Here is a 25976-nt window from a genome sequence, read left to right as displayed (position 1 = left end):
TCGGCTTAAGGAAATATGTGTATATAAATAATACAATAAAACAGTATAACAAAAAGAACTCTGACAACAATAGAGAGATGATAACTGCCAATCCATTCTATGACAACCACACCAGAGATGATATTGCACCTAACATGCGCTTTTATATCAAATAAACGTTTTAAAGCTAGAAAATATGCAATCATAGAAATTAGTAAACAACAAAACATTTATAAATCTTGTTTAGCAATTTTCCTTGCTATACGAACACTCACTTATTTCAACAACAAAAGTCACTACTTATGATACAAAACATAAAGATTGCAATAAAGAAAAACAATTTTAAAAACTGGTTGATTACCAAAACGGTTGCGTGTAATAATACCATGAGAAGACAACTGCCATAATACTGTCTGTAGCAACAAGGAAGTAGAGAAGATTCAGCACCATGTCTCATGTGCAGATTGCAGTATACCACCATTAAACATCAAGCCAAAGACTGAGCTGAGAGTTCTGTATGTTTGTCCACTCGCATGCAATCATATGGTACCTTTTGTTAACCACAAAAAGTGCACCTTGCGAGGGGAGCATCAGGTGATCTCCAAAGTCGCCACTACTAGTTACCAAAGGTTGGGTAAAGGGCGTTGCAGTTGTGTTTGCTCGACCAGAGAGGAGTCCTGCAGAAAACAACACAACACATATAAATAAATACAAACAACAGCTCGGGTCCTTATTTTAGTCAATCATTATCCTATACAAATCTCTTTTCAGTTCTTTGACATAGAAAATTAATATTCGACTTACACAACTTGCTTTGCATTGAATGCATAATATACAGTTTGCTTTATGTTTTTGTTGCTCCATGTGTTTTCAATGCATGACTGTTGTGCTTTAAAACAGTAATGAGCAGATTTAGCCAATTATTTTTCCTTTGTAAATTGATAAGTATTAAGCTATGACAATGTCTGACCAAGTATTATAATTGTTGCAGTAACTTTAGCTTTGCCTCAACTTAATTTTTACCAATTTTTGCGCCATAAAAAATTGTGATGATAACAGTGAAGAAACGTTATTGTTCTGCACTAAAACTCTTGCTAGTAGAAAAAATTTTAAAAATAGGCTGAGCAGACAACTCCTTGCTTGCATTACTAATTTATTGTTTTTGTTCATTTAGGTTATATTACTGGGTGAAAATCATTTCAAATTATTTTATTACAAAGTGTTTTTATAGCAAAAACCAGTTGCTGTCACAAATCTGTGAATGACAAAGGAATAGACTTATTATCAATATAAGCTCATTCGACTAGCCATGCACAAGCGTGTGTAGCAGATACCTTCCAGAAGATCCGTCTTCTTAGTCTTCAAATCCATAAAAAGAACAGCGTTTTCGTCAGCAGCAGTAACAGCGAGATCATAACCCGAACTCTGTTTTGATTCCATAAATCTGACTTGATCAGCTGATATTTGTACCTCATGTTCATAAAGCACACTAATTGTTGCTGTAAACAGATAATACATTTTTCTATTATTATCAAATAATAAAAATACAGAAATAGGCACACGCGAAGAATAAGATGCTCAGGAAAATGACACAAATAACAGAACTTACAGAAGTGGACAATTAGCAATTACATTGTGAGATAACATAGAAGATACATTTACATTTACCAACGTTCTTATGCAGGATAAAATCCTGCTTCGTTAAGTGATTGCTTAAAACTGTGTACAATAGTGAGACCCAAACTGTAAAACTATGATTTTACAATTTTGATCTAATTTCCGAGAAGTGAACATGATTAGATGGGTTTGTGATGCCTGCAATGTGACCGACCAACCTCTTGCAATGGCTATTATTGGGCAATAGGATTAGACCAGAGAAATATGCAACAGTAAAGAGTTTTTCAAGGACATGGTAAGGTAAAATGGCTTAGGAACTTAGGCAATATTCTAGTTGAATAACAATCTGCTCACCATTATCATGCAGATAGTGAACAGTGAGCGAACTGGGCTTGACTAGGGTAACAATGTATCGAGTGTTTGGGGACACGTATAGGTAACCAGGGGTAAATTGCTTGATGATCGCATTGTTCAAAGTATCAATCAATAGGTTCTTGCTGCTCTCCTCACATTCAATAAGGGCTAGCCCACCTGCAACAACACCAGATAATATGTGTTTGTTGTGGCAGTGCAAAGATATGTTTCAACAAAGTAAATAGTTTTTGTACGAAAGATTAAAAACTGAAATAATGGACTAAATCCTCTTTATTATCTTATCTAGCTCTCTTTAAATTTTTCTTGATTTAGTATCTCACTCTGAAATTATCAAATCTATTCTAATACGAGTACTTTTTGACAAGATTTATATAAAATCTAGTAGTCACCAATAGCCAAATGATGAATATTAATAGGTCGACAGTTCCAATTGGCTAAAGGCATCTTCGCATCATAAGCCTTGGTCAAAGTGTCCAGTCTGCTCAGGCCGTGTTGGTCATAGTGCGAAGTGTAGGCGTAGCGAGAAGTTATGTTGAAGGAGTTCAGTGTGGGAACAAAAAGCTCATCTACCTGCAAATGTTTAAAACAAACTACAGCTTTCAATTTTGCAGATGGGGAATACTTTTTTTTGTGAAGCTTGAAATCTCAGCACCATTCTTCCGTAAAACTATTCATATTATGAAAAGCGAGCAATGAATTTGTTACTCCAGACAGCCACACTAGTGGTCAGCTTTTGTTAACTGCAGCCTGAAGCGTAATCAGCCCAAACTCATTGCTGCTGAGGCTGGCGCGTAGTCAGCCCACCTCATTGCTGCTGAGGTTGGGGGTACTCAGCCCAACCTCATTGCTGCTGAGGTGTACCAATCATGGTCATCTTATGCATAGCAGGGAAACAAAACATCTTCCCACATTAGAAAACAAAATGTTTGGCAAACCAAATAAAAGAGCCCAGCATTAAGCGTGCAATTAAAATGCAATATGATAAGACCAACTACACATTATGCATGCATTAACTATGCAGTATATATGCATTTAGAATTATGTGGTTGGTGCGTCATTAGCTGAGAAGGAAAACCTAATATGTTGTAAAGCTGCAACTACATGTAAATACAAACATCTTTGATGTACTGCTAAACTTAGTATAACAAACATATTTTAGCTTTGTAACCTACTTCATCGAAAATATGAATTTTTTATCTGACACAAATATCTTGAATTCTTTCCCATGCTTTTCTCAAAGACATGTAAATATACTAAGAGTCACAAGTAATTCAACGACGAGTAAAAATCAAACATCAGACTCACCATGTCAAACACAGAAGGATGTGGGAGCAGAGATTGCACTTGGAGGCTTTTTGGAGAACTGGCAGGACTCGCTGTCATGATTGTCTGAAACTCTGCTTGGTTGCCAAGCAACAGCCAGACCTCATCTGTCATCGGTAGGTAATGAAGCGAGTGCACACTGTGCTGCATTAGAATGACCTGCAAAAATGGACATTCTACAACTGAATAGCGTAGGAAAATAGTTGTGCTCCACATTTGTATATTTAGCTCTCCGTTTATCCAATAGTTGTACACCACATATGTATATCTAACTCTCTGTTTATCCAATACAGTCATTAATAAAAGTTTGAGACCACGCTTGTTTCACCCGGGTTATACAATGTAAGGGCTACCCATCTTCCCTATGCTGCTGAGAAGTGATGCTATGGTTTGCACTAAGTGACCTTTGAATTATACACCGTTGTCTCATGCTTTGTCGCTTGCATCATGCTTACATAATGTCACAAACAGCACATTCAGGGCATTTTTGCAGTACAGCTCATTACCTTTTCTGCTTGCAAAATGGGCGCTAAAAGCTCGTTATCGCCATGTACAAGGGCACAAATAGTAGCTTTTCATAGTGTTGAATACTCAGAGAAGCAGAAAAACAGCCATCAAGTATTGCAGAACTTGTACAGGTTATAAAGAGTGTTTGGTGCACTGAGATCACCGCAGAATACTGCAGAAAGCTGATAGAAAGTATGCCGAAGCGACTTGAGGCGCTAATCCCCAATAATGGTGGACACACCAAATACTGACAGTAAAGACTCAAAAGTGTTGTGCTACGCTTTTAATGAATTTTAAAACTGCATTAGTAGAAGTGTTTCAGTATGTAACTATATTGTTTAATCACAAGTTTAAATAAAACCACATATACTGCTATAAAACGAATAATGTGCATTGATTTACTGAGTGGTCTCAAACTTTTATTAATAACTGTAGTTTTACACCACATATGTATATCTAACTCTCTGTTTATCCAATAGCTGTACACCACATAATTATGTATATCTAACTCTCTGTCTATCCAATAGTTGTACACCATATACATGTGTGTATATTTAACCCTTTGTCTACCCAAAACAACTGTAAATATAACAGGTTAAGAGACTTTTTCTACTTTAAAATGTGATTGTTATTAGCCATCTCTGGTTAGCGCCAAGATTATTGCTTTACTGACAAGGAATTGAATGAGGCGCAAATACATAATTTTCAGTTACTCAAAACTGTTTTAAAATCTGTCACTCATAGAGCATTCGTCTATCGACTTACATGCTTTGGAAGAAAGTTGTCTAGTACATCTATTACGATGACACGCTCGAGGCTGGGCTGAGAGGCATAAACAAACTTTTCCTCAACGCTCACAGCTGAGCCCCAGTCACAATCTTCATCAAAAGGGCACAGGTGCTGCAAGGTCTCCTCGCTCGCTACAGAGAGCATTAAGAACAAACACTTAGCGATAGAGTTGTGGAAATGGACTGCGCATTGTATAAATATAATCATATTGAGACTACATTTGACAGCACACCCAATATTTGCTCTTTGTGATTCAATTACGACTACGAAGTCAACAAAATTTAAGCGACATTGCTGTGAGTTTTATAATGGGGGTAAACTTCGTTCATTATTGGAAAAAGTTGATTCGCATGGGATGGTGTATAATGAGACAGATGCACAAGAAGCTTATAAGGCTTTGTGTCTGTGACCAGTCAACTCTATAATAGGCACCATTCAAAGAGTTTGGCAAACTAGAAAACACTCGCTTTGAAGCCTTCTGACTTAATGAAAAGCGGTGTCAAGAAATTACATTGAAAAACTGGCCCTATTCACACCTAATTTGAAGAACAATTCTAAAAAGCAAAGAAATGTTGTTTCCTTGCTAATTAAAAAAGCTAAGCAGAGCTGTTATGAGCACGTAATAGAAAAACAATATGCAGACTCTGGAAAGTTCTGGAATACGCACTATCAATCAAGCCTACCGGCATAAAAAGCTCCTAATCAAATATTGACAAAATTGTGGTCAATAACTCGGAAATAAAAGACAATAACATTAAAATAGCCAACCCTTCTAACAAATCCTTCACAGAAATAAGACCCTAAATAGCTAACTCAATATCAGAGTGCAACATCACAGCCTTAAATAAACTAGAGCATCACTTGAAACAGTAAAATTTTGAATTGATTAAAAGTGGCAAAATACAACATAAATTAACAAAGTTCTATGAGCATCGAGAGAAAGGTTTAGATGGCATAGTGCCAAAACTAGTCGAAGACAGCACAAATGTTTGCCAGAACCACTAACAAATATTATTATTCTATCTATATATTTATTTCTCAAAATTGGTGTGTCTGTATATGTGTTTGCCCAGCTATAGCTATTAAAATCTTGGAATAAACAATCCAAATCGAAGAAGATTTTATTTCGAACCCTCTCATTGTTCAGTCCAATCCCTTACCAATTAAGCCACACGAGCTTGATGAAATTATTTGGCAATATATGCTGCTATATGAGTGCAAATACGCTACCGCTCTCCGTTACAGACCAAGCGTCATAGAGGGCAGTAGCGTAATTTTATGCCTGCTCAATTGCGAGAGGAGTTAGTTAGCTCTTATTAGTAAGCTTACTCAGATTATCCATTGACAATGTACCAGGCTAATTATAGCAAGTGGCAGGCAACTACATTACCTCTCATTGCTTATATAAGCTGATTTTTAATACTCGAGCAACGCCGGGTATTCCGCTAGTCTATTTTATATAATATCTTGCCATCAAGAATGAAAGCGGCTAAAGTACTACCTATTTTTAAAAACAAAAGTTGCAAAACTTCACTAACAAATTACAGACCAGTCTCAATTTTGCCAATATATATTAAAACAAATTTTCAAAGTTTGAAATCACTAAAAACAATCTCGTCTCGAAAGTGAGAATATAATTTCTAGCTCACAATTTGGATTTCAATAAAATAGAGATACGTAATATGTTCTTATTAAGTTCGTAAATAATAATTTAGGGTAATAATAATATACCAGCATTTAGGGTTCCTTTGCAACCCTAAATGCTGGTAAAATAATCATTGGTTTATGTCTTGATTTCTCAGAGATATTTGACACTATTAACCATAATATATTATTCCACAAACTTGAAGATATGACAGTTTCTAATATCAAGTTGATTAAACATTATCTAACTGACCGTTACCAACCAGTTTTCTTAAAGAACACGGAGTCATTCCCTCTTAAAATCACATACATGTACGAGGTTCCCCAAGGCTTTATCTTAGGTCCTACTTTATTTCTATAATATATTAACGACTTATTTCATTACACAAAATCATTTAACATCAACCTGTTAGCTGATGACACAAACTTGTTCTTTGAAACTAAATCTCCTGATGAAGCCATTTCTATAATAAATAACGGCTTAACCATAGTCAAAAATTGGTGGTCTATAAATAAACTCATATTAAGTGTTAAAAAAAGACTATTATAATTAAAAATACTCAAAATAGAAATACTCTTCATAGAACGATTTCGATAAATAGAATTAACATAAACCATGCTGGGAATATCAAAATCACCAATGCAAATATTGATTCTATATTAAAATTGGTCCTCTCATATTACACAGTTATGGTCTGAGCATCTATCTCTGGACTGATTTATCTCGTTTCTTCTTAAATTTTCCAAAATGTGTTAATTCTTCTTTTTAACTATTCTATGAACAATAAACTAGTTTAATGTTTAGTAGTTCAGGGAAATGCGCTAAACAATTATCTTAAAAATTTTTTGTTATACAAAAGCAGAGTTTAAGAATTATATACAGAAGACCTGTTACTTATCATGCAGCTCCACAATTCAAAAAACCTAACGTTCTCCCTATACAACAGTTTTACCAACAGCGTCTGTGTCTCATAGCCTATACAGCGTATTCTTTTCACCTTGAATCTCAACCTGCACCATACTACCTGACTTGACAGTCTAAACTCTCTTTACCTAAGCCTGCCGCTATGTCAACTTGTGCCCAGACACAGGTCTTATACCATGTCTAAAGCCTGGGCCAGTCTTCCTGTTTATCTTCGAGAAATAAGATGTATTACTGTATTTAGAACTGAAACAGTATCTGTTGGATAATTTGAGATAGTCCACCCTGGGACTTGCTTATTTATATTCAGGCCCAGCACCTTGATTAGCCATGCTATTGAGCATTGGGATCTGCATCACTACTTTCATAGATAATAATTAATAAAATCTTTACATATATATTTTTTCCTTTTTCATTATTACTCATTTCAGATTGTTTATGGTCGATGCACATAAAACAAACCAAAACATTAGGACAGTTACGATTTTCCATTATTTGTTGTACATATGAAATAACATATCATTTTACAAATCACAGTGTTAAAATTGACTTGGAAACGTTAATATGGATGTTAAAAACTTGAGAGTTGTGCTTCCTCAATAAGTTAGTCAAATCCATTGCAAAACATGGCTCAATCACAAACTATCATCTCATATGTAGTTATATGACACCCTCAAGAAGTACCAAGTTAGAGCACATCAATTACATACAGCACTGTTTCAGCTTATTCAGGTTCTTCAAAATTTTGGCTTAGAAATGAGCCATTGTTTGACGTGGTGAGACAGACATTGGTTGGTGTTTATAGAATTTCCCCAGAGCTCTACCACAAAAATGTTTAATGGTATAGGCTCGGAAATTGTGATGTCACAATTTTCATATTCGGTGTTGTGTGCTCTTACCGCTTATTTTATTGCTTACCGCTTATATTTATCAGTAACAGTATTATAGTAATCTTTAGTATCTAATCTATAGTATCAACTTTATGATGAAACAACTGACTGTCTGTACAAATACAAATATACCTACCTTGAAGATTGGTGACAAAGTCAGAAGAATGTTTGTAGAAAGAGTGAGTCAAGTAGCAGTTTTGTTCCTCATAGGTTGTGTAGCCAGAGCCGTGGAACACAAGATACAGTCCTCGGCTAGGCTTGTTACCCTTAACTACAGCATAAAGTATACAGAAATAATAAATCAATATAAAATAATACGAATCAAATATTCAATCGATTTTAGTCATAAAACGATTAACAAAGTGTCTCCACAAACTAATAACAGGTATTAGGAATTGGCCTGTACAGTAGCTTGCAGTGTATTGCCAGAATACACTCGCATGCATATCGAATGTCATACCTCTGTCATATTCTAACTTGTCAAGTACTTTAACTGTGGTCTCTGAATGACTCCAGCCAGCAGATGATTGGGCCACACACTGATACTGGGCGGAGTCAAGCTGTACTTTTGGATTCAGTATGTTCACAGTTGTGTTCTCATCTACAATATCCTGTCCATACTTGTAGACTGTATGAGTATCAATACGCGTTACATATAGAATTTTCTAGACTTTTAATTATTACTAGTTTTCTAGAAATTTGTATATTATAAAAATAGAAATGATTAACGCTCGTTGTTTGATTGGATTTATAAAATACAATAATCGGCAAAAACCTGTTTTCGTAAAATTGAAATCACTCGTAGATCACTAGTAGAATTAAATATTTTTGTAGTAGGTTTATGATCTCTCATAACTGCTGATAAAGAGGAATCTGTTAACCTTAATACTTCATAGGAGAGAGAACTCACTCTGCCAAAAGTAACGTTCATGATCAACGGGTAGTTTGTAGCTTGACACCTTCCAATCAACTGATGGTTTTGGTACACCGTCGGTGTGGCATTTGAGAGCAGTGCTGACACCCTCCAGAGCTTCCCCAATTACATTACTCCGCACCACGGGCTTCACTAGAAAGCATTTAAAGCTAACAAATAAATTATCACAAAATTAAACCTGCTTACATCGGTGTAAAGGTGTTAGAATAAAGTTCCCATTGACAGTAATAACAGAATACATTAAGTTCATCTTGTTTTAATTTTTTAAAATTTTAAATTTAATAAGTCAGTCGATGTATCTGCAGCGACGGAATACTTAACCGTCTGCAGTGACGGAATATTTAACCGTGTGTTAAGGTGCAGCAGCAGTTCTAACCCACTTTTGCACATTAAAATTTATTTTAAACACTCAATTTCCTAAAACACATTAATAAAAACACATATTGCACATACTTGCGGCAGCATCAAAACAGAAAATAATGAGAGAGTACCTTCCACGATGAGAAGATGAGAGACATGCTGAGTTGAGTGAGGGAAGTTGAAGCAACTGTAGTTGCCAGTGTGGTCAAGGTTTGCAGCGGAGATATAGAGAGAGCCGTCCGCTAACAGCTGCAAATACAATTAGTATGCTGGGAGAAAATCAAAAACTCATACATATAATCAGCGCCTGGCTGCTATAGCTCAGTTAACGAGATTAATTATTGATGATTCATGGCCTGAGCACAAATTGTGATGTCTCAGCTTCAGTCGGTGACAGCGACTCTTACTCACCCTTAAGCCAATTGCTGCCGCGAAGCTATTGTGAGATAAAAAGAATTTACCTGTAAAGACAAAGAATTCTAGCGCTTTGTGTCTACAAAAATTCTACTTGCTCGCAATGCTGTTTTGGTGTATGCAGCGGTAGAATCGCGGAGAAAGAAAATGTTGATCTTTTTAAAGTTGTGGCTGATGTTTTATTAAAATTTTACTTGTGTTCAGTGTCATTATACATTTGTACGAGGAAAGTGTGACTTCAAATTGTTAAGTAGATGAAGTTTTCCAGATTTCAATTAGCTTACCCTTAAGTTCGGTACTTAATACTTAATACTTTAGAAGCGGGAATGGTACAAAATCGACAGGAAGTGGTAACGACATAGTGGAATTAGCATAAAATGCGCTAATCAACTGTTTCTAAATACTTTCATTTAGTTCCGATTAGTCAATCACACTTTTAGCAGTTGATGTTGCTTCATTTAATAAAAGGTAATTACAGAGAGTAATATGAGAAAGTATCACAACTGCCTTGGCTCTGTCAAGTTACAAATTTTAATCGATTGGATAATAGATAAATTATAGACGAAAGGGATAATTTTATAACTTTTTTAAATATAATTTTACTACATAAAATAGTTCTTGTCTAGACACAGCAAGCAAAACTTTGGACTGCCAGCCCGCAAGCTCTTAGCCTTGGGCCAGCAGTCCGCAGCACCCACTCGTCATTTGGTGATAACTGTCTGAAGACTTACACTAATGCCACTTGAGCGCTCAAAGTCAATTTCTACATTGTTGCGTAGCCAGAGAGCGCTGGATGCATTAGCAATACTGCAGGGAAGAGATACGCTGCTATATCCATCTCCAATCGTGTATGTCACTCTGGTTTCACCATCATAAACCACCCTGTAGTGTTCTTGCTCATTCAATCCTTCAATCATAAGCCATTTCCTGAACATCTGTTAGAACTAAGGCTAATCAGTCCAAGTTTACAAATGGTACAATTTTGAAATGTCTGAAACCGTTGAACCTTTTGGTCATAATACATTTTTGCTGAATCATGTAATGACACTTTTTAGCGGTAGTAATACGTTTGATTACTACTATAAAGAACTTAGTAAAAAACAAATAATTTTGTGTTTGTGTTGCTAATCAAGGCTCACCAAACTCAAGGCTAAAAATGGTAAAGTCCAAAGCGTTTCCAGCTGTAGTGCGAGGGGCGTACTTCAACAAGTCCTCAAGGCCACAAATCTCGGCCAGATTCTCGAGATGGTCCGCCTTTTGTGCATAGCTAAGCTCCGCCTTTGTCAGTAAGCCATCTCCATCTTTGTCATAATATCGGAATATGTTGGAGATCAAGCTCCTATATTCAGAGCTGCCTGTAACAATGAAATGTCAATATCAGGATAACCAGTAACATAACGGGAAATAGCAATAATTGATCATTTTAGTTCAAACTGACGTTACCATTGACCACACACAAGCAGTGTCATACAATACATATGATAGACAGAACTCCTTTGTTTATAAAATTGTGCAGTCTTTATCTAATTAAATCCAAGAAAAACCTTGTTAAGTGAACTCATTAGAGTCCAGTGAGTAAAGTGGAAGCCTTTTCTGCTACCATCATTCTCTAATGTTATAAAGTATATTGTCTACAACCAGCTGTATTTGAGTTTCTACAATATCTAGAGTAGGAAACAAGTAGCCATTCACCAATGTTAAGTGTAAGACATAGTCAAGCAGCTGTAGATAGCTAATATTATTATACCTCTACCGTTGCAGTTGCTCATCCCCAGCCTGTCACAGTGATATATTCTTAACAGATGCTTGAATTCAGTAAACTGGGAGGCTGAACAGACAGGACTGAAACTCTTATACGGCTTCGCTTCATCTGTGGAAAGATGCAACCGATGAACACAACGACACTCGCAGACTAAAGCTACAGCTAAACTATTAGCTCACTACCACATCATTAGAAAAGAGATCGACGCTTTTATTATAATATCTCTCTCTATATCTACACATAGGAGTTACTTTTACTAGCTGTTCAGTCGCTATAATGACAAATAAACGAGCTAACAGATATAATGTAATGATTGTCATATTTAGTTAGTCATCATACACATTGATTTAGTAAACAGATAAAAGCAACTCCGTAGAGACGTGCAAACATAACATAATGCAAACAAGATAATCGATTTTCGTCGATGTTTCAGACAATAGAATTGCACATGGGAATGTAAATGTTAATGACTACAACCAATGTAAATAATATACAAATAGAGAAATTAGCTCTATACCTGCGCATGGCAGTAAGCTGAGAGTGAAAAGCTTTGCAGAAAATTCAATAATTTTTACTGCTTTGCAACTTACCTGCTGAAGAAAACATTTTTCACTAGTTTAAATCTAGTTATAAAACAATTGATTTGGTTCCATAACAGCCTTTAATTTATTAAAAATTTCTTTTAAAAATAATTTGTTTTTCGAGCAAAACAAAGGAGAAGACAATTCAAGTCTTTAGTGATATACCATTGAGATAACGGTCGGTTTGTGAGAGGTCTTTCTTCTTAGACATCACTTTACTCGTACTATGAGGTGTCTCAACGACTTCATCAACCAAATCTGCAAAACAAATTATGCATAAATATAATTAAAGATAATATAATGTTAAATCTTTTGTTGTTTCAGTAAAAGTAATTTGCGCAGAAGCTGTTAAAATTGTATGAGAGGACGACTGATCTATAAAAATGTACTAGCAGATTATAAATACAACAGAAGGTAGATTAGGGTAAGTAGCTAGATTTAAAGCAGATGGCCGTACAGCATAGATCTTTTACCTAGACACATCTTATGCAACCCTCCCTATTTGCTGAGAGCCTCACTAGAGGTGAATTCATTGATCTGATGTCCGATACAAACATAGGAAACAGCTCAGAGAGCATCTAGCACGCGATTGGGCCTATGATGGTTATCATCTAATTCCTGCGGGAGAGTTACCACTGACAGGTATAAACCTCGTGCTAGCCTTAGTGCCATATTCAGCAGGATGTATCAAAGAGAGAGATTTGAATGGCGCAGAGAGCTGCTCATATGAAGTCACGAAATTTCGGCCCATCTCAGAACATTTCCATAACTCTGCACGGAAACATCATCACTTAGCATTTTAGTAACCATAACATATAATTGTTTGATTAGACTATTATTCTTATCAATCTTGGCAAATGATAATTACTGGGAGGTGGTGGTTTAACCGGACTAAACTCAAAGACAACTAGAAACTAGGCTACGCATAATGAAAAGCAAGCATTTTTTCAACACAAATTTATTAAATACTCACTCGCTGTAATAAAGCACCGAGCACTGCTATTCACTTCAGGCTATGTACTGTCATATTTCACTTCAGTTAGTATTTACGTTGACAACCGGTTGCCTGGTATACAAACTATCACTTCTATATAAAATAGCAGGATACCTCACTGATATTATTGACTATCAGAGGGTGAACTACTAGCTAGTTCTATCTAGTCCAAGTCTCAGAGGATACCAACAGGAGCATCAGTCTTTACCACTCACTCTTCAGCAGTAATAATAGTATACAAAGTATGTAGGTATCACATGAAAATATAAGAAAATAGAATTAGTTTTTCACATTGAGCTGAGGGACTGTTTTATACTTTTAGGTCACTCAAATATATAGAGTGAAACATCAGCGGACAAGGTTAATCATTCCAATATTCGCTTCATATGTCAAAAACGTCATACTGGAGCAAATATTCTTAAGAAAACACATTGTATTAAGTTTAATTTTTCTCAAAGCTCAAACAAAGGTAAATGCTTGTTGATGTAATTACATGAATAACATTATAACAAATGCATGCTAATAAAAGTAAGTAAAAATTAGATGCGAAAACAAATCTATAAGTAAAATTTGAATTAATAAAGAAATAAGAAATAAAGAGAGGTTTACATTGTTACCTTATTATATCGTTACCTTATTATATCGTTACCTTATTAAATCGTTACCCTATTATATCGTTACCTTATTATATCGTTACCTTATTATATCGTTACCTTATTGTATCGTTACCTTATTATATCGTTACCTTATTATATCGTTACCTTATTATATCGTTACCTTATTATATCGTTACCTTATTATATCGTTACCTTATTGTATCGTTACCTTATTATATCGTTACCTTATTATATCGTTACCTTATTGTATCGTTACCTTATTATATCGTTACCTTATTATATCGTTACCTTATTATATCGTTACCTTATTATATCGTTACCTTATTATATCGTTACCTTATTATATCGTTACCTTATTATATCGTTACCTTATTATATCGTAACCTTATTATATCGTTACCTTATTATATCGTTACCTTATTATATCGTTACCTTATTATATCGTTACCTTATTATATCGTTACCTTATTATATCGTTATCTTATTATACTGTTACCTTATTATATCGTTACCTTATTATATCGTTACCTTATTATATCGTTACCTTATTATATCGTTACCTTATTATATTGTTATCTTATTATATCGTTACCTTATTATATCGTTACCTTATTATATCGTTACCTTATTATATCGTTACCTTATTATATCGTTACCTTATTATATCGTTACCTTATTATATCGTTACCTTATTTTATCGTTACTTTATTATATCGTTATCTTATTATATCGTTACCTTATTATATCGTTACCTTATTATATCGTTATCTTATTGTATCGTTACCTTATTATATCGTTACCTTATTATATCGTTACCTTATTATATCGTTACCTTATTATATCGTTACCTTATTATATCGTTACCTTATTATATCGTTACCTTATTATATCGTTACATTATTATATCGTTACCTTATTATATCGTTACCTTATTACATCGCTACCTTATTATATTGCTACCTTATTATATCGTTACCTTATTATATCGTCACCTTATTATATTGTTACCTTAATATATTGTTACCTTAATAGTGAGGTGTGAATGGAAGTGTAGGCTCAGCAGTACATATGCTCAGTAGTTGAGTGAGTGATAGAAATACATGGTCTAACTTTAATTTACAATTTAAGACACATTTACAAAAAACATAGGCCTACCTGGTAATTAAAATTAACCTTTGAATTTTCAAATTTTATTTTGAATTCCTATCAACATTTTTACTTTAATTTACACAACTGTATTTTGTCAAGAAATTACGAATGCCTTCTGATGGAAATTACATAATATTTGCTCAAATTTTATATTGTATTTCAAACAAGTTCTTCTTCACTGTAGTAGCAACAGTAGACAGTGGGTTATATGTAAGTACCGCTACATGTAAGTACAAGACTTGCAACAAAAGGTAGATAATTTGCATGCCTTCTGCCTTCCTTGAAAGTGGTTTCTTACGCGGCCTCTCCAGAATCAAACCCAGGTTTTCTGTTATCGCCACTGTTCTCTGCTACGTCACCGCTAGCATAGCACCAACCGTCGTCAGCATGATAGATCAGAAACTCAAAGTAGGTGTCGCCAGCTCGAAGGCTGTGCAATTGGCGGCAATTATTCGAGTGTCGGTCGCTGAGGTCCCTCTAGAGACGAGCCACTGGTTTTCGACTAACAAGTGCGCCCTTCCCATACCACGACTCGAAGTTGGAGCCTTGTTGCATGTATTAGCACCGAAGTGACCGCGTGTTATCCAGGAGTGAGTCTGTCCCCAGTGGAGTCATAACCGATTTAATGAGCCGTCTCGCAGTTTGCTTGTGCAAGTTTATAACAAAGTAAATATCTAAACATAGTATAGATTGCCAAGAGCTTGGACAGGACAACCGGGGGTCACACAACTTAATGTAAGCCATGATAGCCATCAAATTTACACCTAGTTGAACTTATATCCATTGAGCTATTCTCACTCTATGACCAATCTGTTACGACCTTGATACACATATAATACATACCATTCTGGAAGCATGCCTTTCCACTCTTATCAACATAGATCGCTTGTCCAAGCTTGCAAGCGGTTCTGTGCAGTGAGCAATGGCTTGCATATAGAATGCCATCAGATCCACAGACTAGTTTGTGGCCTGGTGCACAAGTCTCTGGCTCAGCACAGACGCATAATTGTGTCCCACCCTCTCCTATCACACAATGCCTGCCTGCATCACAGGCTAAGGAGCACTCATCACCTACAACTAATCACGAATATTGCTGAACTTGAAGTTTTTAACAGAATTAGGATTTGTAACCTGTTAACTAAACGCTGACCAAGCCATTTTGAAGCAAATATTATTGAATTTGCCAAAAATTCAAGTTATCATAGTTGAGAGTGAAACATTAAAAAACTGCCGAATACCACATTAACAACATAACATCGCTAATTAATCTGGAGTGAAGTAAATAAAACCCTCAACTGTTGCGTATTTTTAGGAGAGTCGCTACTAAAGAGGTCTACATTGCTATTTCTGTAAGTGAATGTTATGCCTTGACATGTAGACAAGGGTAAGTAGCAGACCATCACTTTGGTTATATTCTCCCCATGATAACGTTGTTTCACAGTCTCATCGCTAGAATAATCTGTATATTGGTACTAGGTAAAGTAGTACTTCATATCTGTCAATGATGTTAATCTCATCATATTTAGATTTCAACATATCGTACTTTTCAGATTATTAACCGCACCCTTATATAAGCCGCATCTGCTTTATTTTCAAAAAACGATAATAAAACAATACATAGGCTGCACCTTTGTATAGGCCGCAGAACTCAGGACTTATTTTTAACATGGCAGCAACTTTGCTTGTTAAAACGGAACAGTGCCGTTAGGCACTGTTTCGTATTAATTGACGCTTTTTAACGCAGTGCGTAACGGAACAGTACCATTAGGCATTGTTTCGTTTATTCTTCCACCGCTAGAGGTGCACTAACCGGAGATTCTGGTTGATGCGCCCTAGCGGTGAGAGATAAAATCACAGAATAGCCGCACCCTTATATAAGCCGCATGGCTCAAAACGTCAGAAAAAAGTAGTGGCTAATAGTCTGAAAAGCACGGTAATCGATAAAATATTTGATAGAGCAAACTGTGACAGCACAGACTTCTGAGCCCTATGCACGAATGTGCCAATAAAAACAGGAAGTCCTAACACGTTTAAATAAAAATACATGTACAACTGATAATTTAACAGTTAAATGAAGAACGACATTATGTTGAAACGCAATTAATGATTTCGGATTATGGGTCTTTGAGCAAATATTCTCTGGCTAATATTTGTGCATGCGTTTACGAAATGAACCTCTTTTTCAACACGGGTGTCAACGTAACCAGAGACGGAAAGGTGCCGATAAAATTGCATGATGAAACTAGTGAGAATCAATAAGGGAACGTATTTTGCATAGCTAGTCGATAAGAAGATGAGCAGAACATCACTTGTAGGCAACTAGGGAGTAACTTGCTACGGACACCACCTACAAATGCAGCCACAGGCTAATACTATTACTGCCAGTAGATGCGCCTTCTATTCATAAAATAGATTTATTCATGAATTAATTCCCAGAGCAGCACTTCTAATTTAAGGAGCTATGCTAACAGTTGGGTCTGTTCTTACCAGCTTCTGCTCGTAGCCTCTATATTAGCGGAAAGCTTAACAATTGAACCAATGGATAATGGATTTCTGTATCTAGTGAAAGATGATACAAATCAATGATATAGCGAAATAAAGAAAAAACCAGCCAAGCTGTCCTAATTGTAGGATATCTTACATGCAGTCATTAAAATAGCATCTTGGCTGTTGCAAGCATTGAAAACCACCCGGATGTTCTTAGCAATCGCTAAGGACATTGGAGGTCTTCAGGGTCCTTCAATAGTGCCATTATTATCATAGAAAGTGATAAAAAAGGCCTAAGATGACTGGGAAATGTGCACAGGATGGATCATGTGTGATTACCAGGACAACTATTATATTACCAACTCTACATAGGAAAGAGGAATCAGGGTAGACCCAGACTGAGATACAAATATTTAGCTAAGAGCAACATGGAGTTGAGGAAACTAGACACAAACTGATGGCAAAAGAACTTGGAAAACAGAGCTGCATGGAACTTAGTGATAAAGCCTACACCATAAGACAGTCATTGTCGAAATGATCAATTGCAAGAGTTAGAGCCATAATAGGTTTGTAGTAAATAAGCAATTCTAAATGACACTAACTTTTATGAAAGTTTCAAATGTACATTTTTAGTATGTCATTGATTTATATAGTAGCTACAGAAAGGCAGCTACTCTAAAATAAACTTGTACTCTAAACTATTATTATTTTATATGCTTTTTTACCCTTGAAAATATAATAACACTAATAAACCTCACTAATATATTCTTAACAACATTCACTTTAACTATTAAAGAAAACATCTTTCAAATCGTCTCATGATTTTTATTTTTTCTCTTAATTCTGTAGTCCACTTTCGAGATTAGTATACATCAAAATAAACATGCAATTTATATATCAGCCATATATCCAATCAGATATGAATAGAGTTGGTAAACAGCACGTAGCGAGGTCGATGAATATAACTACCTTTTAGTTCATCATAGAGATCATGCTGAACCAGAGCAATCTTGGCCACATCTCCATCATTCGCCGTGTCTGAACCTTCAAACACCCAGACTCCTTCTTCCCTTGCTTCAGGCTGCTCCACAAGTTGCTAAAGTAAAGAGAGAAAACTTAAATGTGGATGAAGATCCGCGCTTTTTAGACTCAGTTCTTACTGTTACTGATAAGCTAAACTGCATCAGCCCGCAAAAAGTTAAAACTTTTATATGTCTATGGCTTAAAAATATTTTAATATCTGGTAGCACCTTACTAATGTGCTAACATTATTGGTAACTATTGCAGCTCGTTGCACTAACAGAAGGAGGCATATCGGGTTTAGGCTGCTCAATACAAAGGTCACAATCTTCTCAAGTGTATTTTTTAAACTAGGGATGGGAAAGAAAACTTTGTAAGGGAATAGAATGCTTCATCATGCAGCAGATTATTTGTTTAGAAAAAAGGGAACAGAGAAATGAGTAGAGAGCCAACACCAATATTTTACCGATGAACATTATCTCTACTGCTAAAGTATTCACATATTTTTTGTTTTATATTTACACACAAAAAAACAAAAGCCAATGATAAAATGAACATAAAAAGTTGAAGACTGGCGTAATCGAACTGCAAGATTATAAAAGCAAAAAAATTATAAATTTTTGTTTCTCATTGGACCATTTATAAAGGTCTGAGCCAGTGCCCCCCCCTAAGACATATAAATATAACTGCTAAATGAAACTAGCTGAATTAAATAATATGATGATTATGCTATAAGTTACCTGAAAGAGATGAGACGCGTGTCGAAGTTTGTGTCGCCGGCTGGCAGCCGTGATCACAAATCCTGTCAAGAGAATAAGACAAGTTATGAGCTTCATGCTGAGATGAAAGTGAAAGGTTGAAGTCCGAGGAGCGAATGGCTAGTAGACAAACAAGCGCAATCGTCAAGTGAGAGGCAAAGCTAAAACTTGATTACTCCAATTGATTAACGTCTCGGAATCAATATCCGTGTCCCAATAGCAAAGCTGTGTGTTACCAGCAAAACATTTTGCTCCTCCGGGAAGTACTGAATATACTTTTATACTACACTCTCAGTATGCACCACTCTTTCTGCAATATGATAGATTGAGTAGACTGGCTATGCGGGGATTACCATTTTACAGATTACTACATCAATTGTAACAACAGATGTTCCTTTTGCGTTGCTGTTCCCTTTGGTGTGAAACTTTGTATTTATATGTTTAAAACTAAACATGAACACGGCCACTGCTAATAAATAAACTAATAGTGCAGTGAACAAAATATCAAATGTTTTACTTGGAAAGAATAAAATCATGATTAGTTAACTGCTGTATACTAGTAAGGCTGACCATTTTTAATTTAGTAATGCATTCACAGGGAGGAAGCAATTCCACAACAAACAATTTGATGTGATAACAAAATATACATGCGATTTGTTTGACAAAGTTTTTTTGACTAAAATAGCAATTTAACTCGCTGGCACTGCGATATGACTAACTAGTTAAAAGATCTATTCCACTAATAGTCATCCAGTCCTCAAGTATTTTAATTAATCCTAGTACAATTAATATCATTGTTAATAGATTACGAAAGATATACACTTTGCTGCTAAATGCTATTAAAGTAGATCCATTAGTAATCTTCATTACGTATAATTTTATAAACCTATTAGTTTGATTAGTTGACACGCACAAATTTGAAAACAAATTACGAGATGAAGAAAATGCATTCCGTAAAAACCGATTATTACAACTTAATGCTCACATAATTTTTGATAAATCAATTTTATCGCTTGGTCTCTCTCATCGTCTTAATATATATACATGCACGAGTAATGACCTCTTAAAAGCTGTCATCAGGAAACCAAACTACTTCTACTCTACGTATGTATACCTACACACAGTCATTATTTGTGACTGTCGGTCATATCTATGTCTGTAGTATAACATTTATGCATATATATCAAGGTTCATGTATAGGCAAAATTGATGAGGCAACTCCAACCCTGATTGTCATACCATCCCTTAGGCGTATAATACATGTATTGCCGATAAAGTAATAAAAATAAAATATAGACTGTCAGCTTACATACAGACGTTGTAGCAAGATTCTTATATTTCAACGACCAAACACGAGCGAAGCGATTGTTTGGGAGATTTATGATAAATGCATATGTGCACACAACTCACAAAAATTATTCATCAATGGCCGTCGCAAATCCTTGTACCGAAATATCATCAACAAATTTAACCATTTTTCAATAGAGTCGTTTAAGTATAAGAACGATACAAAACACATATACACCCATTTAAATATGTTACCGAGTCTTTATTATTTGTAGAAAATTTTCTAAACCTTACCCATCTGATCGGATTATACATAAATAGACAGATTAATTCGACCTAAAATCGTTATTAAAACTTGACAAGCCTTATTTTTATCAAAATTAAGACTGGCGAACGAAACGCCTAGTGACAAAGAATAGAACCATTAAGTCGTGCGCATTTCACCAGTCTATAGCATTGACCAATTGCCAAAGGTTGCTGTAATTAACGTAGAAGTACTGAAAAGTAATCGTTTCTTTTTTGCCGATTTCAAAGTAACTGACATTTTGGACACTTATGAGTACTTTGGTATTCCAACTGATGTCCAAAGCAGTGAAAGTAAAGGAAATGACGATGATATTTTTTCTAACGATTCTTATGAGATTATTACAATATTTAATTGTAAGAATAATTATTCGAGTTTATAAAATTTAATTATAACAATAATTGTTCGATTTTATAAGATTTAATTATAAGAATAAGCATTCGAATTTACAAGATCGAAGTATATAGTGACCGATGTTGGGCAATATGTTACTGTTATTATTTTTTCTAAATAGTTATGTTAAATAGATTTTCTAAAAATCTATATAAATATCACAACTTCTTGATATTGTTAGCTATGACGTTTGGAAATGTAAACGAAATTGTGCATTGGTTTTGTATTATTACTGTATTACTATATTAATAATATTGGTTATTCTAATAATATCAGTGCATTTTACTTCTAATATTGCATTTCTCTTATTGCGGGGGAGAGATATAAACATATAATCTTTTCCTTTCATTATTGCTGTTTGTTGTACATAATAACACCCAGTACATTACAGCTACCATTGCAGTTCTCCTATTGCACTGCAGTGCCATTTGACTGCTAATATTGCATTTTTCAACCATCAGTACGCTTTTTTTTCCGATATCACTTTGGTCGTGGGCTGTATGACAGGGGAATTTCTAGTGCTATAAACAATTGAATGTCCTCCTGTTAGTTATACTTATCCATTTAGAAGTTTTCTTCCCATGTTAACCAACATCGGTCAACATACTAAAAACATTCACAAAATACTACAGGGTATAAGGTACAAAATACTGTAGAGTATATTTTTAAGGTACAAATGTACATTGCTATAACAATAAAATTAAACAAGTAACTTACTAACAATTTACATACAACAGTACAAACTTTTTAAAACAATAAAATAAACCATTAGGTAAACACTTATACAGGTCCGACAGCTGAGGGAACTCAACATCCTCAAAAATAAACGAGTATTCTTTTATATAACTAGCTGGTAAAACCTCTTGCTTTGTCACATATACACCAGATGTGTATGCACGGAAGGTTGGTGAATTTTTGCGGTTTCAGACTTGAAACTTATTACCTAAAATTTTAGGGTACATCATATGTATAGATTTTACTAGCAGTCTTACCATCTTTGCTCTGCAATATGCTATACAGCTGCAAGACCTATACTGCTATTATCTGGACAGATACATTTTTCACAGAGGAAGTCACTGATTTAATTGACCTTTTTTTAATGAACCATCAACAACAAACTGCAATATTGCGTAAGTTAGCGGAGTGGATACTACATACATGTACATGTGGGTATGGTTAGTATTGTTGACAAGCAATGTTTGTGTTTTCATTGACGCCACCTTTATTTGCTTGCCACTTTGGCACTCTTCGATCTTTACAAAGCTATACTAGAGAGGGATCAAAAGAAGTGTCTACGGAATAGTACTAATAATGACTTCGTTACATCAGTAACAATTAATTTTTTCGTTGTTGCTGTAGTGGTTGCCGTGATTTTAATGATGGTGTGCGCGAGCAAATCGATCGTCACAATCATCAGAACTAAAGTCGAAAGTCACCATGGTTAAAATGATATCTATAGTTTTTGAATTTATCCATAATGTGCTTTACAATCTTACCTGAAGACTTTTTGATGAGCAAAGAGAATAATTCTCAGGAACACCGTACAACGTAATAAGCTATTATTATGGCGTATTCTAACTTTACAACGTCTTTAAAATTCAAAACCGTTATGTCCATTTTTTAACTCTAAAGCTTTACGGTTTTTTCTTTAAAACTTTAGAAGTGACACTATCAAAATGATTAATAACAGTACCACGTTAATGTTTTATAATCAATATAGTTCCTGGTTTAATTTGGTCTGAAACTTCGACGTACAGGGGATCCTTGCCATACGGTTTAATTCGTTCCAGTGTTATCGTAAAGCAAAAATTTCATATAAAGGAGTATAGCAACCCATAGTAAATATCTAGTGCAAACACACCCTGGTAAAAATCATCATCATTAAAACTTAGTAACAAAACAATATATTAACCTCAGTAACTATAGTTATCTACAGTAACTTTAATGGTTATGATACACAATAAAATGTAATGTTACAATGTAATATGGGCAATATGCACAGCAAGGAGTTATTACTTTTGAGGCAGACATATAAAATAAACGTTGAATTGAACTTAAATAAATTTAGCTCACTAAACACATACACGTACTTGAAGATGGGCTTTAGTATGTATTTTGCTGAACTTCAACATTTTCATCGTTAACAATTTACCACCTATCTGTTTCCAGCATTGTTTTTACAATAACTAATAACGAGTAACGCCAAACTGAGCGAGATTGAGCGTCATATTTCTTTCATTTGTTGTTAGAGGGATTTCGGTGATCAGCATATCGGATAATTTCTTACTTTGATGTAATCAGCACACCAACTGCCAAATTTGAATTTCGAGAAATTTTTTTGTTGATTTCATATGGTGAACAATATTTAGTATGGAGAGCAAAAAATCAAATCTCTCTACATCGCAGGGCAAAAAAATAGTCAAACAGGATCATCTTGACTCGAGAGCACGCTGTATACGAAAAATGGTTTAGCAAAAATGCTGAGGTCGACGGCATTAATGCTGATCTGCCTGAAGGAAAGTGTAAAACGTAAGAGACATTAGCATCATAAGAGGGCTACGATAACAGGGTATACGATAGTCGCCCGTAACAGGATTAAAGTGTATTTTTCCCAAATTCTGACGAGCTAGTTAGAAAATACAATGCCACCCTTTATTTGAACACTACCTCTAATTAAACGCCACTATAGAAGAAGGGCTAAAAAATAGAGCACCATGGCGTTCAAATAGAGGATTTACAGTAACTATATTAATAAATTCCACTATATTATTTTGTGTGTTAGTCTGTATAAACACTGTGAGTTTTCAATTTTTCTGACTGATTTCATCCAAACTTCACATGTATTTACTCTGTGCCTTGCGCAAAGTCACTAAAATATTTGGTTTCAAAGCTCCTGCTTCCTAAAAACCAGCTTCTTAAACACCCACCTGCTGGCCATCTGATTGAAAACGGACAAAATCCCGAATCGCCGAGCTTACTGCTAGTAGGTTATATAAAATGTAATATAATATAAAACTGTGTAATAAAGCGTTGGAGAGAACAATTGATACAAAGTACAGTTGAGAGCCAATTTTTAAAAATGTGAAAGACATGTAGTGAAGATTACTATAGAGTTATTTGATGTAGGTACAGTAATAGGATCAAATTTATTAAGTGACTTTAGGTAAGTACATGTATTGGAGAATAAAGAGTTGTCATACCATAATTAATGACAAGCTGGCCTTCAAGCCAATTAATGCTCAAAACATGTAATTCAGCCATTGACAGAGGTTTCTTGAGTTGTTCACATGGCATGCAAAACCTCATTATCTCCATTATGGCAATTCTAAACTTCAGCTCTCTTTTGAATTTACCTTCAACTTCTGGTAAGCTGGTTGAAGAATGAAATATTTTTCTTCAGACAAAAAACGGTCTTTTCATGTGTCCTCTCAGAATGCGCAATGTAATCTCTCAAACTTGGCTCGCCAAAATTGGTTCATTTTTTATTTAGTAAGTATATGTTAGCTCATTCAGCAGCGCTAAAAGTGGCTGGGCCTGCTAGTTTTTATCATGCCGATCCTCACCTGTTTAGCTTTCTCCGTCATATTCTCATGTAGTGATCGAAGCCTAAACTGGATAAAAATATACAAGCTATCAGTTTAAAACTGCCCGGTGACAGTCTATCCTATTGAGGCTGAGTTTGACACCAGTTTAGCCCAACTGCGTGGCTCACTGAGGATGGTGTTCCAGACTACAACTCATTTCCTCGTAGCCCTGCTAGTCTTTTTCATGATTAGTTCTCAAACAGGCGCAAGCAAGTAAGAGAGTGCCCCGTTTCAGCTTTTGAGCCTAAGTATAGGATGGCCACATCCAGACAGATTTCTTGATCCCAAATGACTAGCTTGGGTAGAACTCAATGAGTTTTCTAGATAATGACTTTGGAGACTGCTCTATTTTTTTCATGGATTTTTCAACCAGATCCAGTCTCTAGAATTATGCATGAAAAGCTGTTTCTCCTTTGCACTCCAAACATGCCCCAATTGTTCTTGTATGGCCTATCAACTGCATAAGCACTAACCAGAGATGGCACATTATTTCCGGTGCAGTATTTATCGTCCTAGGAAAAAGGTGTATTGTGGAAAAAAGTGGGATAAAGCAGGAAAAAATATGAATATTGGTAAAATATTAATATTACCAATTTGAAAAAAGAAAACTGAGCTATAGTTTGCTAAATGGAATATATTGAAAATTTATTTATTTATAAAACAATTTGATAACTTTATTTTCAGTAATATGCATAGATTGTACTATATACAATGTAAAATAGATATACATGGTAAAACATAAATTTTTAGATTACATTTAAATATCGAAGCACAAAACTTGCAATATTGAACAAACTTAGATGGAAAATATAACAAACCAAAATAAAAGTTGTATATGTGTGTATGATGATTATGCAGACAGTATTCTAGTCTCTCCTGCCAATTTAGGTCATGAAAATCACGAATGTGTCTGTAGCACGCCACAGGTTTTGCAGCTTCTTCATCAGCCAGGTGATTACGCAACTTTGTCTGGACTTACAAAAATTGTTAAAAACTCTCAATTGAGACAGATGAGCCAGGCAGCTTGAGGTACTATGAAGCAAGCTGAAGCAGCTTGGAATTACCATGATCTTTTGTATTATTCTCCAAACATTTATACCAACTGATAGGATTCATGGGGCTGCAGTAAAAATAATTTCTAAGACAACTAAGACAATTTCATCATATCTAAAATTACTTTGATCTATTGATTCTAATCCTATCAGGTTATGAATAAATAATATTTCAACTTCTCAAAAATTAGGATGGCCCTTTACTTGAAACATCAGCATTTTTAACTGACCCAT

General features: G+C 35.0%; 1 protein-coding gene across 1 annotated transcript; it reads right to left on the bottom strand.

Annotated features, from left to right (window-relative positions):
* Positions 1 to 7: 7 nt before the first annotated feature.
* LOC137399005 (follistatin-related protein 5-like) lies at positions 8 to 25976 on the bottom strand. The gene is made up of 18 exons (XM_068085178.1): positions 25973 to 25976; positions 19105 to 19166; positions 18314 to 18440; positions 15701 to 15898; positions 12263 to 12355; positions 11502 to 11624; positions 10894 to 11109; positions 10486 to 10661; positions 9472 to 9589; positions 8957 to 9112; positions 8507 to 8647; positions 8183 to 8317; positions 4567 to 4721; positions 3277 to 3453; positions 2361 to 2541; positions 1951 to 2127; positions 1314 to 1478; positions 8 to 656 (listed from the first exon to the last, which is right to left on the bottom strand). Exons 1-18 carry the CDS (start codon positions 25974 to 25976, stop codon positions 460 to 462), a joined length of 2601 nt encoding a protein of 866 aa, XP_067941279.1. The 3' UTR covers positions 8 to 459.

This window comes from Watersipora subatra, chromosome 1 (assembly GCF_963576615.1).
Source record: "Watersipora subatra chromosome 1, tzWatSuba1.1, whole genome shotgun sequence".
NCBI classification, from domain to species: domain Eukaryota; kingdom Metazoa; phylum Bryozoa; class Gymnolaemata; order Cheilostomatida; family Watersiporidae; genus Watersipora; species Watersipora subatra.
Note: the sequence above shows the minus strand (reverse complement) of the source record. Positions and strands in the feature narration are given on the sequence as shown.